The 16,956-nt window shown below is 45.1% G+C and overlaps 1 protein-coding gene across 1 annotated transcript in view; it reads left to right on the forward strand.

Annotated features, from left to right (window-relative positions):
- The window catches only part of VCAN (versican), a 165,686-nt gene that overhangs the window by 12,442 nt on the left and 136,288 nt on the right, over nt 1-16,956 (forward strand). Inside the window, exon 2 of the mRNA XM_086960854.1 lies at nt 15,345-15,420. Within this exon, the coding sequence (XP_086816980.1) occupies nt 15,351-15,420 (70 nt within the window). The 5' untranslated portion in view covers nt 15,345-15,350. The remainder of the gene's footprint in view (nt 1-15,344; nt 15,421-16,956) is intronic.

Consider the following 16,956-nt stretch of genomic DNA (forward strand, 5'->3'; position numbering starts at 1 on the left):
CTACAGCATGAAGGCATACTAAAGATTCTCTATAGCCCTGCATGGAGAATTGGGTCTCCCAAGATACTGCTTTGAGACTGGGCATAAAGAGAGTTCAGAAATGCTAAGCTTAGGCTTTTACTTGAAGAGGATGGCAGTCCTAAGTGTGGATGTGCAGGAAATGCAGTGTGGTCCATTGTCACATCAACTTGTTGTGGCATGCGTACTGCAATTTAAGAAGCAGAATCACACAAGGAAAAGGTGAAAGAGAATAGATGAGTTCTCAGAATAATTTTAGATTGGGGACACAGTCGGACACCAAGGCCACAGGTCGAGGTTATGATGTCCATTTGAATGTGAACTCTTTAGCAGAGTCAACCTGTGCCTGAGCTCCACGGTTACTAGCACCTGTAAACAGTTTATATAATTGTATTCACCTTTAGTTTGGACTCACAAAGTATCCCTAACCCAACTTCATGCATCCAAGTTACCTGTAGGAAGCGCACAAGAGAGCGTGCCATTGAAGCTCAGAAGTGTCTGCAAAGTGACCTGATGGTTATTGGTCTTTTGAGTGCTGTATTTGAGGTTAGATGTGTCACCAGCATCAGAGAGTAATGTCTGCTAATGGGTGGTTGATATTGAGCAGAGGAAGACGACCTTGTGCTTTGATGAAACACAATTTTTTTTTTTTTATAGAACAACAGTGGTCTCATGCACAGGAATATACGGACAAAAATAAATATAGACACAACGGAAACTATATTCAGTTATGACTTGTCCAGCCAGACAGAGGTTCAATTTTTTACTATAAAATGGAGTCACACAAAGATACCTTCAACAATTCTTCGAAGTAGGGCACAATCCTGTACCCTCACATATACAAATTGGCATGGTGAAGGATTAGTCAAGAGACAGAACAAGGTTTTTAGGCAGAAGCTACAGATTTTTGTAAGTGGAACAGTAACAGAAATTCATTTCACACCATTACGAGCATACCACATGAGGTATACATTCAAAGTATATGGTGTTTAGAAAAGTCGACGGCGTTTCAATCCCATTATAAGATCAGAGGGATCATCATCAGGACAAAATAATGCCTAAATAATAAAAGCCACAATAGCCTACGGGTCCCACACAACCGGTATATGCCAGGTAAAACTATGGGGAGGTGGAGTGACATGGCAATCTGAGATAAGAGAAACGGCAATTAATACTGAAAGTACCACACGCAAGCTTCAAAAAGGTAGGACTCGATATGCATCATACCCCTGATGAGGAAGCCTTGCGGACACAGACCGGCAAAAAACTCGGTTGTGTGTAGAATTAGCGCGGAAGGTGGGGTCAAAATCGGACCGTCATCCCGTAATGCGGGAGACTTGGAGTAGCGCGCCAACGGATTGCTCGGTAGCGTTACGGGGAAGTTAAGCCGTGTCAATGGGCTGTAATGTCTTCTCTGGCAGTTGCGTGAAGTGCGTGCAGTGAAAGATGTTCAAAGATAAATAGATAAAACTACCTAGGAGTATCTACAGGAAGATCCTTTAATAGCGTGTTATTCCTGGTAGATTAAAAAACCAAAAGGTTGGTGAGTTACTGTGAGGCTTAATGTGCCAGTGAAACTGTCAAAAGGTCGACATGTTTCACGCCTGGTTTGTCTAGATGAGCAATGGCATTCCTAGGTAGTTTTATCTATTTATCTTTGAACATCTTTCACTGCACGCTCTTCACCACTTTTACTACTGGATCCACCCCACACACACACTCACCTATTGGCTTTCTCTTAAAAGATCTCTGTGAAAGTGACCATTCGGGGTGTTCTCCTGCACCCTTTAGCCTGCTCCTCATTTGTTCCCCCACCCTCCATGTTGAGTTATTTTTTTATTTATTTTTCTTGGTAGGAGGGTCCATCAGCTGCAGGTTGCTGCTGGACTGCTCATTTATAACGTTTGCACGTTTGCACATTTGCACGTTTGCACCGTTAATGTATTCTTCCATGTTTCAACTGAAAATTAAAAAGAAAAAGATCAGTGCAGCGTCATAATATGTGATTATGCATGCACATTTCCATTTCATTGCCGTGGTAGGGACACTTTTTTGCCAATGCTAATGGCAAAAAGCAAACAGCAAAGCCAAAAGGCGAGGCTTATTGGCTTTGCCAATGTTTCCTAGTGCCAAACTCTCTGTACTATTTTAAGGCAATTGATAATGGATGATTTGATGCTATGGCTGTTGTAGGTTGCATATAATTATGGCAAAAGTAGCAGAATGAGGAAAGGTGTGAGAGGAGGCAAAAGCAGTGGCATTCTGTGCTTGCCTATACTCCCGTTTGGAATTCATGTGTTATTTCGAGTCAATGATGAATTGTAATGGTTGCCATTGGTGCTTGCGGTGCTAGAGTTTCCAATGATGATAGGAATATGTTGGTCAATGAGGAGGATGTTGGTGTGGCCAGCACTGTAAACAACAGCTGTGCTTCAGAATGTTTCTTATTTACAGTAAATCCTGATTCAATGGAACACAGGGAGGTGTCTATGACCTTGGATTGCTTTTGCTTCTTGGTAATGGGTAAGTACAATTTTACATCAGTAGTGTCATAGCTGTTCAGGAGGTGATGGTCCAAAATCACCACAGGAGAAGGTGTACATAGTCAATGAAGGATGATCATTGCTAGACCCGGCAGTTGCCGGCTGGCAGGGATGCACCAAAGCCAGTCAGAATCCACCCCTCGAGATAGGATGCATACGATACACTTGTCTGATAACCTGTGCTCACCCTTGCATAGCTTGGCACAGAGAAGTCAGGCTTATCCTCAGGGTCAATGTGTGAAGTATTGAAACAACCCCACCCTCACAACACACTCCAGTTGCAAAAAGACTGCACTCTGTGTGTATAAAACACTGGTCTTTACATTACAAACACACTTTTAGAAATTAAGAGGATATTAAAATTGAAATCAGCACAATCTGCACATTGACTATATACTTTACCGTTTTATGCAGTTGTCCAACTTTCCCATTAGCTGCAGAATGGAATAACCTTAAATGCCCTATTCAATGATTCCTCTTGTCGTTGTCCATGATCGAACTGGCATAGTATAGTTCCAAATCCAAAAGTGTCTCTACTTTTGGAGGTCAAAGCCCCAGTAGTTTTACCCCCAATCGCCTTTGAAGACACAATCAGTTCAAAAGACCACCTTTGATATGCACAGGACCTGTCTAATTTTGTCCTGTCTGCCATCCTACCCTAGGAGGTTTGATCACTATCTTTAGTGGGGTCAAGCTGCTGCCCCTTAGAAGGCAGATGCCAAATCCACCGTATACGCAATCGTCCCAGAGAGGCCCCTCGGAGTCAGTGGTCTGCAGAGAGCCATGAGCACCAAAATGCCCACTTTGCCAAAGTGACACTGCCACTCACATAATGTCGGATCCACTCACGCTACAGGAGAGGATTCACCATTACAAATGCATCAATACCTAATGCTACACTCCTACTATTCTGCACATGGGAAATACTGCTCAATTGCCTTTCGCTAGATTCCCCATGCTAATCCAATGCGAGAAGCAAGCCCCGTCATACCGAACACATCATCCAGAGTCATTCACGACCCTTGAATGTAGCACACCCGCGCACATGCCCTACCTCTACTCAAAACGTACCTTGTTCCGAGGGAGAACTACGATATATCAAGAGACATGCAGAACCATGACCATAGTCTTTTAAATGATATTCTGAGTAGCAGTTACCTGTGCACACAGGCCCCACCAGGGCAGACCTGTGGTACGATCATTGAGCTACCTCCATGTGTGGCACAACCAGAGCTGCAGGCCCATGGCAAAACATTTGAGGTACATGCCCTGGGTTTATGTCTTACCATTAGACAAGGGACTTACAGCTTACTTGAATCAGCCAATCATGTATACACCAATCACCAGTATTTATACGAGGGGCACAACACTTTGGCACTGAACAGCAGTGTCAAACGCGATCAAAGTCCTAAGGCTAGCACCTAAATCAGCGGGAAAGAGAAAAGCAAAAAGTCAAGGAAAAGCATCCTAGAAAGGGCCATTTCCAACAGTCATGACGCTAGAATCTCTGTATGAAATTCCCTAGTGTGTCAATGTTTGGTTAGGAAGAGGCTGAACCAGATAAAGGAGGATCAGTCCAGATACTTTAAAGTTGTAGTGATGCTGGGTATCTATATTGGCCTTGTTTATATTGGGCTGGCCACTATTCCACGTAGCCACAGGTATGTGAGAAATGTATCTTAAAGGTACATTTTCAGAAAATGCTTGTTTTATGTTTTTGTAGCTGTTTTATATTTTACATAAACTTAAGTGTAAAAAGTAGTGACACCATGTAATGCAAGCCGTTGTTCCTTTGACCTAGCAGTTGTCCTCAGTGACCATTCCTGTATGACTGTGACCTCAGCTCAGCATGAGAGGCATAATAGCCAGGGGTAGCTTTAGTGCTGGTGGTGCCCAAGGCAGCAATCATTTTTGGTTCCCCAACCCCTTATGACCTCTTTCTCGGATTCTTTCACTACCACCTGGCAAAAATGCCCCTCATCTCTCCAATCTTAAAGTTATTGCTAAACACAGAGCCCCAGCATGAGGCCAGCGTCCCCCTTCACAGGTCAGCGCCCAGTGCGGCCGTAATGGTCGCACTACCCTGAAGCCGGCCCTGGTTAGAGCATTCAAGAAAGGCAGGCTTTGATGACCACTACAAATCCTGACTTGAAACTCACCGCAACAGCTAAATGTTGTATGCATGCACGTGGTACTTGTACAATGCGAATCTAGGCAAAAGTTAGCAGAGTGCCCAGTCAAAGGTGAGAATACAGTGAAGTGGTGATGGCGAGGCAGCTGGTGTGTCCATTTTTGCTGCATCATGATGTAGTATTCTTCAAGGAGTTGTTTCTTCAACTCCGTCCTGAGGGAGAGCACGCTTGGGGTGGCCCTGATGGATTCATGGACATGAGGAGGCTGCGCCAGAAGCTGTTTGCAAGGATGGAGAGCACCGGCCGCTTTGCTGTTCTCTGTTTTACACTTCTTTATTTCCAGTCTGATGGCCCTAGTTGTGGTTATGTCGAGAGTCACCAGAGATGATGTGCTTGTTAGCCAGATAGTAGTCGGGCGGGGAGGGTGGTGGGGGTCGCCACAACTATGTAAATGATGCAGCATTGAACATATTTAAACATTGTTTTTGCTGTATTTGCAGCTATAATTAAATGTCAGCAGTTCACTGTCAGAATGTACTTTCGATGCCACACTATGTAACCAGGGCCGGGTTTAGGGCAGTGCGACTGCTGCAGTTGCGCTGGGTGCTGACCTGTGGATGGGGCGCTGACCCCGGGGGGGGGGGGGACATTGTGTTTAGCAATAACTTATGTTTGTAGAGATGAGGGTCACTTTTGCACGCTGCTAGTGAGAGAATTTGGGGAAGTGGTCATAGGGTGGGGCGTCGCCAAAAATGATTGTCGCACCGAGCGACGCCAGTCCTAAAGCCGGCACTGTAGGTCACCATGGCTATTATTTACCCACATTATTTTGTATTGTGCTCACATTTTTAACAGTGTGAGATCATTTTCTCTGGCTCTACCTTCTCGCTATGAGTACTACTTATTATTGTCACAGTTAACTACTTTGTATTATTTTATTCTCCACATACTTTGTATGTAACATATTGTCAGCCATGTGCAAAGCACTCTGTTATCTACTGGGTCTAGTCTCTGCTACAGAAAAGTGGCAATAAATAAATAAAAATGCCAATACACATCATATTGCACACTGGCCCTTTCCCCATTTGTATGTTACATGTCCCGACCGTGCAAATAATGAAGGAATAGCGTCTGCCCGTCACACCCGCCAGATTACAGGTCAGAGGTCATGGCCAGGACATCTAATAAGCTGTCAGCAGTGATGCATTGCTGCCTGAAATGTGCAGTCCACGCTCTTCTGAAACTATATCACCAACATTGATAAATATAAGGTGTACACAGCTTGACTATCATGCTTTTTTTCCCTTCAAATGTAGATCCTTTTTATAGCTTTAGAAAATAAATACTTTTACTATGGATTCTTTTTTAGAACATATATTTTCTAAATTGCACAGATTAACCTTTTCTTGTCAGTTGTCAATCTGCTCTGGTCAGCATTACGTGCTATTTTTTGCTCTGTTCTGGTGCAAATGTTACAATATGTAGCTAGCATCAGCAGACTCACGTCATGGCTGACCTCCTCCCTGCCGGGCAGCGATACAATGATTGTAGAAGAACGCAGTGAATAATTGATAGATAATTATGACGTCACAACTCAACTGTAATAAAGTATTCCAAATGAGCACTCACATTGTTTTATTATGCAGGTGCAAAGAGATGTCACAGCTCGACTGTAATAAGGAAATTACATGCAGGTTTCACAAAGGGTTTGCAGGCTCCCATGTATAAATTAATAATATTCAGTGTAAATTAGGAAATCGGATAGACTCCCCATTTATTAAATATCTATGAAATGTCTAGAGATGTCCTGTCAGAAGAACAGTGTGTGTCATCCCGCAGGTTTAACAGAACACGCCACACTTCGTATCTTCGCATCTCGGTCCAGGTGGACAATTTACATCCCATCCACGATCTTTTAATTGGTACTCACCGCAGAGATAACAGGCTTGGGATCAGTTATGAACCAATGACGTCACCCTTACACATGAACCCATGGGTGACATACCAGTCTTGGCCAGGAGTTGCCATGGATGGAACTTGCCCCTGTATTTCCTTTAGCGTCATCTGCTGGTACATCCTGGTGAGACCCCAGATGTGCTCCTGTGCATACAGAACTCTTCTGCGCAATGTGGCAAGTGATGCAGAGAAAATTATTTTTACAAAGTATATATTCCATTTTGGGACAATAGTGATAGGGCAAAATGTAATAGTTTGAGAAGCACTTACCTTCTTAGAACAAACTTTGTAATTATTTTACAAGCCTAATTGCAAGGAATCACTTGTTTCCTTGACTAATTATCCAAGGACTCGAAGAGAGACTACTATTCTTATGACCACCAAAATTTGGATTTTAATTACAATGTCCCATTACTAACCTGAAAATGCACAGACTCATTGCTGATACCATGATGCTAGAATGTAAAGACTAGCCTTGAGAAAGCCCTGGCTCTATCAGCCACATAGGGTGAAACACGTGTCGGCTGTGGTGAATAATAATAACTATTTTCACTCAAATCAACCTGGATCAATGTGTGTTACTTGAACAAGGAATTACCCTTTGACCGTAATATTTCTTTGAAAAGGAGGAACACCTGCTCACAACCCTTTCCTCAACTGTTTATTCAAGGCAGTAAAGGTTCAGAGCCTTGAGCAAAAGTTCCTCCGACTACGCTAGGAATTCATATCCAGATCAGGATCTCTGGACCGTTCACTTTTCTCTCAACTCCCTTATCAGCTTGGCTTCTTGTCTGATGTTAGCATAACAGACTACCACTTTTATAGTAGTAGCAATTTGCTATTTAGTTAATTAAAACTATAATAATAATTTAAATCTGGCTCGTTAAAAAATCTTTCAGCATAACAGCTGTTGACAAAGGATAAGGGCTAATGGTCCAGATCTGGGTGCCGTGGTGTGCGGTCATTGAATTATGGAATAGGTGTAGTATCTGCTGGCGAACCAAGTTCTGAATGCCGATGATGTCGGCTCCAGCACGTTGTCTCCCAATGTCAAGCAAGTGGCAATGCTCCAGTTGTAAATTTTGAAATTAATTGTTGCTCTTGTGTGCGGTCAATTGCATTTGAGGGACAAAGCTGCTGCCTGCGTATACTGACAAATTTGGCACAGCTTGCCAAAGCCCACCGGGCAATGCTCTTGAAACAGATAAATGATGCAACCTGGCAGGTTCACGCCCCAAGAGCCAGGAAGACTGGTCTGGTTAGTAGACTTGTCTCTTGTTCTAATGCAGGACACAGCATAGCAGATGTATCCAAGATTCTTGTTGGTAGGAACATACCCTGCAATCCCCTTTGTCGCCCCCCCCAGGCTGGATTGAAGTCTCTTATAAGGCAATGTCAATAGTCTCATATATAGTATCTGGAGGCAGGTAGGCACATTTATGGCTTCAGTATAATACATTTGTGGTTTCCCTAGGAGACAAGAGTTATTTAGGGGCTGGACCAATGATGACTTGTCTACGGATAGTAAGTCTTTATCCCTTGAGGTCTCTTTTAGTTGTTGGTTAATCCTCCTCTTCCAGATATTGAATGGGACGTCCCCACTTTGGAGGGCTGTTTCTTCAATCTTGAAGGTCTTCATTGTATCTCTTATTTGGGAATACCAAGGTCAAGGTTTGCCTGGAGTTTCAAAGATACATTTTAGGTGACATTTTAATGTCTTAGACTATGCCCTCAAGGTCCCGATGTAATAATTCAACATGGTAGTTTGACAATCCAATGCTTGGACCGCCAGCCCCAGTTGCAGCCTTAGCCTGGGCCGACGGGTATAACACGTTTGTTGGAAGATTTTCCTGTATGGTCTACAGTGGATTTGTTCCAAGATTGAATCTAGGGCACCTGGGCAGGCATGATGGCTGTATGTTAAGGCTGGCAAAAAAGTTCCCTCATTACCCTTAATATTGGCTCTGCCGAGGCTCTGCTCAGCTTCCGATACAATTGGTCGATCCAAGTGCATGATGACAGACCCCTTTTCGTTGAAAGCATTAGCCTGTGCCACTGAGGTGCTATTTTCACACACACCAAGGTAATTCAACTCTCTGGCTGTGCTGACTGTGTTGCTGCCCGTGTCCTTGGTTTTACCCAATGTCATAAAAAAATCTTTAAAAATTTAGGGTTCGGGTATGGCCTTTTGTTTGATGATTTCTGGTTAGGTTGTAAAATCTATTGTGACATCATTCACTGGCTGCCCCCTTTAAATAAATGTGTGCAGTTATTAACCACCAAGTACATGAAGCTGGGAATGGGGTGGGTGAGAAGGCATGGACCAATCGGCGGCCACAGCTAATCTGCCCTATTTGTCGGCTTCATTCACAGTATCCTAGGTAGACTATCCTGTTACGCATGCACATGTCCTGTCCTGATTTCCGAGTTGTAATATGATACACCCTACATTGCGGATGATGCAGCGGGCACATGGAGTTTTTTTTAGTTTTGTGTAATATCACAAACTATTGTTTACATTACTCCTGCCTAGATGGAGGGGAGGATGTGGTGTAAACGCTCTAGATTTGCAAAATCAACCAAGGCGCACACAGAAATAACCTTTGTTATATTTTATTTTTCGTGCAAACATTAAGATACTTGTGTGTAAGAACCGTTTTACGCTAGCATTCGTGAAAAACTACACCAATGTATCTCAGTAATTAACAATGAACGTAGGCAGGTATCGGTGGCTTAAGTCTGTGTAATGGGTTCTGTCAAGTAAAGCATGAAACTTCCCGGAATCCATGTTAATGTAACAGCCCCTCACCACGAGTCCCTGGGAACTTGCACTTCAGCGTTACTCATTCAAACGCCTGTTACTGGCTCCATTAAGTGACCGTAAAACTGCCTCAGATTAGTGGCGCGCGGGTGGAAGGGGACCTGTCTACACGGATTTGATGGGGTGTGAAATTAAAAGGCCGGTGGCCAAAACACACAAGCGTTGCTTTCACAGACAAGTCACCTCACTGTCTGTACATGTGCACTAATGCCACGGAAAGGCTCGGTTACGAATCCACTGCTTTCACGTTTGGCCCCAACTCAAGATTCGAAGGACACCTGCTTTTAATTTGTCATCATCTGAGAATGATTTTTGCCTTGTCAGGAGTAGAAAGAACGATATACATGCAGTTTCAATTCACAACTAAATATGCTCATTGGGAGCCAACTTATTTTTGCGTCAGTCTTACATCATAATCATTAATATGCGAAAAACAATGATACTATTTTTGAAAATGTAAGTTTATCTTTCTTCTATGATTTATTACATTTTACACATATTTTCTGAATAAAACCACAATTTATACAAACCATTCACATAAGAAATTATTGTCCTCCTTTATATACATTTGTTTCACGTCAGCATATCAGGCATTTCCATATCCTCCAATTTTGTGTCTAAATTTTTCTGTATATAGAGAAAATATCTCTAAAGCTCTTTGCCCTTTGTGTCGAAAATATTTTGTATATAAAGGATCACCAGAGCCCAACCAGTCATATTATGTGGAATATTTAATACATTATTGAAGAAAGATAAAATAACAATTTGAAAAATAGTATCATTGGTTACAATTGCAGGCATCCTTGCGCAAACCTAGTTTTCTCGCTGTCAACTAAATTGTCAAATAGCCATGTCTTCAGCTTTTTCCCAGAATAATTTTTTTCTTCAATAAGGTTTATTAATTGTTACCATGTGCTCCAGTTTTTAGGTCTCGCCTGTCGATGCGCATGCGCATCGAGCAAGCGAGAGTATTGGGACTTATCAACTCTTTATCCACACTGCAAGGAATCGTGGCGATTCCTTGCAGTGCCCGTGACTTTTAAGCTCAATGCGCATGCGCATTGAGCTTAAAAGCGCGTGCACGTCCGTCTTTGTTTACCCGCTCCGCCCCCTCCCCTTCCCGCCGTCTCGCATTTCCCCTGCCGCTTCAAAGGCTTTCACGGCCGGCCGGCCATGCTTTCAGTTTCACGACCGGCCGGCCGTGTCAATTACATTCCAAAGCCCGCTCTCCCTGCTCCGCCCCCTGCTCCGGCCGAGACGCATTTCTCCTCCCTCCTCCCCCCTCCTGGGTCAGGTTACCCTGCTTTCTGTTTCGCTTTTTGGATACGTTTTAGATGAAATCTGCCGTTTCCGGCCATCCCTTTGATCTGTAAATAAACATGGCTTACTTCATGGAGTTTGAAGCCAAGAGTTTTAGTTGGCTGGTGCCACTGAGTTCACCAGACTTTTCGACGGGAAGTTCCTGTCCCTCAATGAGAGGAGGAGAAATTCATGTTTCTGAGGATGTAACTTTAGTTTCAAGTTGAATATCCAGTTGTGCATGCCATTGCCTAAGAACGAGTGCACGTAGCGTGTCGGGTGCTTCCTTATCCCGGCCGTTCGCACCCCAGCCCCTTCCCACGGCCTCTTGGTGGTCTGTAGTTGGACAGACACCGGCTCCAGCAGCGCGTGCACTCTCAAGCCACAAATGCTTGGGCCTTAATGACGATTAGTGTCCTGGTCACGTGCTGCCTCGCGCACGCCGATGAGGGGCTGAGTACATTCTCAGGACAGCACCCTCTGACCTCACTGGACTTTCCCCGGCGATAACATCACTCACCCTCACTCTCACTCATCCTCACTCACCCTCAACCCCTCACCCTCACTCACCCTCACTCACCCTCAACCCATCACCCTCACTCACCCTCACCCTCACTCACCCTCAACCCCTCACCCTCAACCCCTCACCCTCAACCCCTCACTCACCGTCACTCTCACTCATCCTCACTCACCCTCACTCACCCTCAACCCCTCACTCACTCACCCTCAACCCCTCACCCTCACTCACTCACGCTCAACCCCTCACCCTCACCCTCACTCACCCTCAACCCCTCACCCTCAACCCCTCACCCACCCTCACTCTCTCATCCTCACTCACCCTCAACCCCTCACCCTCACTCACCCTCACTCACCCTCACTCACCCTCAACCCCTCACCCTCACTCACTCACCCTCAACCCCTCACCCTCAACCCCTCACTCACCCTCACTCTCACTCATCCTCACTCAACCACCCTCAACCTCACTCACCCTCAACCCCTCACCCTCACTCACTCACCCTCAACCCCTCACCCTCACTCACTCACCCTCAACCCCTCACCCTCACTCACCCACCCTCAACCCCTCACCCTCACTCACTCACCCTCACTCACCCTCAACCCCTCCCCCTCGACCCCTCCCCCTCAAACCCTCACCCTCACTCACCCTCAACCCCTCACCCTCAAACCCTCACTCACCCTCAACCCCTCACCCTCAACCCCTCACTCACCCTCACTCTCACTCATCCTTACTCACCCTCAACCTCTCACCCTCACTCACCCTCACCCTCAACCCCTCACCCTCACTCACTCACCCTCAACCCCTCACCCTCAACCCCTCACTCACCCTCACTCTCACTCACCCTCACTCAGCCTCAACTACTCCCCCTCACCCTCACTCACCCAAAACCCCTCACCCTCACTCACCCTCATCCTCACTCACCCTCAACACCTCACTCACCCTCACCCTCACTCACCCTCACCCTCACTCACCCTCAACACCTCACCCTCAACCTCAACCCCTCACCCTCAACCTCAACCCCTCACCCTCACTCACCCTCACTCACCCTCACTCACCCTCACTCTCACTCACCCTCACTCACCCTCACTCACCCTCACTCTCACTCACCCTCAACCCCTCACCCTCACTCACCCTCACTCACCCTCACCCTCACTCACCCTCAACCCCTCACCCTCAACCCCTCACCCTCAACCCCTCACTCACCCTCACTCTCACTCATCCTCACTCACCCTCACTCACCCTCAACCCCTCACTCACTCACCCTCAACCCCTCACCCTCACTCACTCACCCTCAACCCCTCACCCTCACTCACCCTCAACCCCTCACCCTCAACCCCTCACCCACCCTCACTCTCTCATCCTCACTCACCCTCAACCCCTCACCCTCACTCACCCTCACTCACCCTCACCCTCACTCACCCTCAACCCCTCACCCTCACTCACTCACCCTCAACCCCTCACCCTCAACCCCTCACTCACCCTCACTCTCACTCATCCTCACTCAACCACCCTCAACCTCACTCACCCTCAACCCCTCACCCCCACTCACTCACCCTCAACCCCTCACCCCCACTCACTCACCCTCAACCCCTCACCCTCACTCACTCACCCTCAACCCCTCACCCTCACTCACTCACCCTCACTCACCCTCAACCCCTCCCCCTCGACCCCTCCCCCTCAACCCCTCACCCTCACCCTCACTCACCCTCAACCCCTCACCCTCAAACCCTCACTCACCCTCAACCCCTCACCCTCAACCCCTCACTCACCCTCACTCTCACTCATCCTCACTCACCCTCAACCCCTCACCCTCACTCACCCTCACCCTCACTCACTCTCAACCCCTCACCCTCACTCACTCACCCTCAACCCCTCACCCTCAACCCCTCACTCACCCTCACTCTCACTCAGCCTCAACTACTCCCCCTCACCCTCACTCACCCAAAACCCCTCACCCACCCTCACCCTCACTCACCCTCAACACTTCACTCACCCTCACCCTCACTCACCCTCACCCTCACTCACCCTCAACACCTCACCCTCAACCTCAACCCCTCACCCTCAACCTCAACCCCTCACCCTCACTCACCCTCACTCACCCTCACTCACCCTCACTCACCCTCACTCACCCTCACTCTCACTCACCCTCACTCTCACTCACCCTCAACCCCTCACCCTCACTCACCCTCACTCACCCTCACCCTCACTCACCCTCACCCTCACTCACCCTCACCCTCACACAGTGCAATAGTTCTCAGACCATTTCAGTTAGAGCTTTTAGAAATGTTTATGGCTTTTTTTATTTGTAATACTTTCGCATTGGCTACAGGAAACAAAAATGCTAAACATTTACAAAAAAAACCATAAACAATTCTAAAAGCACTAACTCTAATGGTGCGAGACCTATTGCATTTCCAATGCTTGTTTGGTGCTGCAAATGAGAAGGCCCTGCCCCATATCTAGTTTTATTGATTTTAGGAATAGCCAGAAACTCTGGGCGGTGGATATAATTCACATGGGGGCTTATATGAGGATGGTGCTGTTTGAAAATTCATGACTACCACCATATATGACACTGTGACAAATGCACAGACTTTTCAATGTAACCATTTCCTGTAAAGATAACCAATGTAGCTGTTTCAAATGGTCTAGAACCGGGGCCCCTGTGGCAAGTCCTAAAAGGATTCTATTGGCTAGTCGTTGAATTAATAGTATTTTCTATTGCTTGTATTTAGGGAATGTGAGAGGCAGAGCAATGTAATAGTTTAAACAACGTTAAAAATGTAAGACACGTTACTCAACAATCTAGTTGTAGCAATGGAAGAATTTTCCTTTGTACACATAATGAAAACATAATTTATATCAAAATAATTTTTTAAATAAAGATGGTGCAGGTCTCCAGTAGTGTAAATGCATTACTGTAATAGAGCTGAGGCGATCCCATTTGCGTCCATTAGATTTAAGGAAATTGCACCATGACCTCTGCATTCTATTGTGGACATGTGCAGTGTCAGAAACTGTGGTTCTAATACAGGTCCTTAAAACATGGGAACATCCACTTCTCTCCCTAATGCAACCACTGTCCTGCTCTGTGGGAATAGCACATTGTAGGGCAAAATGTTATCATATAAATATTATTTGCTTATGTCGGCCTCTGTTCTGAGTGACACACCGTGGACACTATAAATGCTACCTTTATTTCTCTTTACATGATCTACAGACTCTTCATCATCCCCATCTTAGAAAATACTGTGACCTCCACCCTCCAACCTTTGCCACTCATGAGCTGCGATCCTATCATTGTCAGGGCAAATGTCTTTCGGAGAGCCTGATATGTCTGCCAAACGGCATGACTTGGGACAGAAGGAAAACATATCTCTATCCTGCAAGGACATCATAGTAGCACTAGAATGGGTAAATTAAAAATCAAGTTTGAAATCAGTACCATATCTAATCTTACTGATTTTGTCATGAAATTAGACGTGCTCTTCTGAAATGAGAAATAGTCAGTCAACCATGACCTGAACATGATCACTTATTCTAATTCAAGAAACTCAAAAGGGCAGACATGTTTCACAACAAAAGGCCCCAGATTTTGAAATATCATGACCCCTCAGCCACTGACCTTGAAAAACTACCTTCTTTGACATCAGAAGCCCCACAAAGAGACTTGCTTTCCGAATTTGGCCTTTTTATCATCACTGTGTAAACTTATGTGGTACCTTGAAGCACAGTCAATTTTGTTTATCTTGACAAGAGATGCCAAATTGTAATCTCCTTTCTATATGTTGAAAGAAGTGCGGTGCTATGGTGAGCAGATACAGTCAGGTACACATTATGAATGGACATTATTTACAATATAGAATTGCTTTGATGCTTGAACTACTTTTACATTATAAACCATATTCTGCCGTTCCAGAAAATGTTGAACTGACTGCACAGGCTGTCACATAAATCGTGCACATTGCAAAGAACCTACACCATCACTTGTGATTAATTACTATAGTTTGCTTTTGTGGACGCCACCAACGTCAATAATATGTCTTCTTTGTCCCCAGGTCAAAATGTTAAGACACTTACACCATATCATCTGGTTCCTATTCCTCTTCGTGGTAACCAATGCACAACAAATAGGTAAGTATGTGTTACATTCACACCTTCAAAACTGCTTTAAGATTAATGTGTGCACGGAGCTAATTTGTTTTTAGTATAATTGTGTATTTTATGATAATATTTGTGAAGCTGATTATTGATAAGTATTGATAATGTGTTGTTCTCTGTTTCTTCTGTATGGGTAGTTTTTACTTATAAAAAATCCGGATTATATGTAGTGGTAGATGGAAATCTGTTAAAACACTGTTTTTTTCTCCACCAATGGTCTCCATGACATCATGTAAATCAACAAGAGCAAACACTGAATTGTCTATGATTTCACTTGGCTCCTTGGTGAACAGTATTACTATTACTACACTAAGAACACCTTTTCATCTTCAATGGTATGTTATAGAATTCTCTTCCCTGCTCATATCCAGAGTACAGAGGTAGACAAACCAGTGGGAGAAGAGGGCACATGCACAACATGGCCCCACCTCGCTTCTTCCTCCTAGTCCCCTTTTGAAGTAGCTGTGGTGCTACCATTCACCACACTCCCCTGTGGTACCCTCTCCCCACCATTCCATGTGAAAGTATAAAAATAACAGGTGTTCTGCCAAGCTTTCGACCCAAGCTCAGCAGTACCAGCCCTCCCAGGCCCGCATTCCATCAAACATTTGTCCCATTTTGCCACCCTCCCAAATCAACCTAAGCAACACCCTCACCTTACCCCCAACAAAAAAAAATATATTGATGCTTCCACCCTTCTTATCCACCCTCTGCAGGACACTCCCCTTATTCCGACACAGAAATAGCTGCCCATGTTTTTGCAACCTCTTTTGTTACAGAACAATGTTTTTTTGTAACACATTTATAAGGTCACAATGAAATATATACTGCACACTGACACATCTGTAGATTATCTAGACTAGTCACTCTAACAGACCAACATTTTTCCACTAGAGCTCCCTCCCTCAGTCGAATATTTCACCTCATTGTCCAGGTTGATGAAAGAAAGCTGGGAAGTGACCTAATTAATTTTCACAAGCTGCAATCACAAATTCCTCATATTCACGTAATATTAATTTTTCATATTTCTACATATCAGATATTCCACATCATAGTACCCATTGCATGTTCCTTGCTCCTGTATTTAGTGAGTTCAAGACATCGCTGTTCGTCATGGTTTTAACTAGTTTTGAGTTTGCGTCTCCCTTAACACCTTAGCTGCGGCACAATTCCCTCCCCAGTGCTACGCTGTCCATTCGAACTAGTGCTGAATGAACGTCCAATGGACTTGCGCAGCACTGGGGAGGTAGTGCTGCCGTCGGCCAACGCCCCGACGCAGCACTTAAGGGGTTAACCCCACATTTGGCCAACCATCTTACACCACCATTATTGTGGTGGGGAAGAGTGACCATTATTTCCAAGAGCAGCTGTTTTCTCATTGTCTTCATCTTTTACTATCATTCTATGTGTTGATACAGTGATCCCTCAATGCATAGAACTGATCAAGTGGTGCAGGAGGAAGAAAGACCCCAGGGGGTCAAAATGCCCTTTCTTAAAGTTCATAAACTT

This window comes from Lissotriton vulgaris, chromosome 3_1 (assembly GCF_964263255.1).
Source record: "Lissotriton vulgaris chromosome 3_1, aLisVul1.2, whole genome shotgun sequence".
NCBI classification, from domain to species: Eukaryota; Metazoa; Chordata; class Amphibia; order Caudata; family Salamandridae; genus Lissotriton; species Lissotriton vulgaris.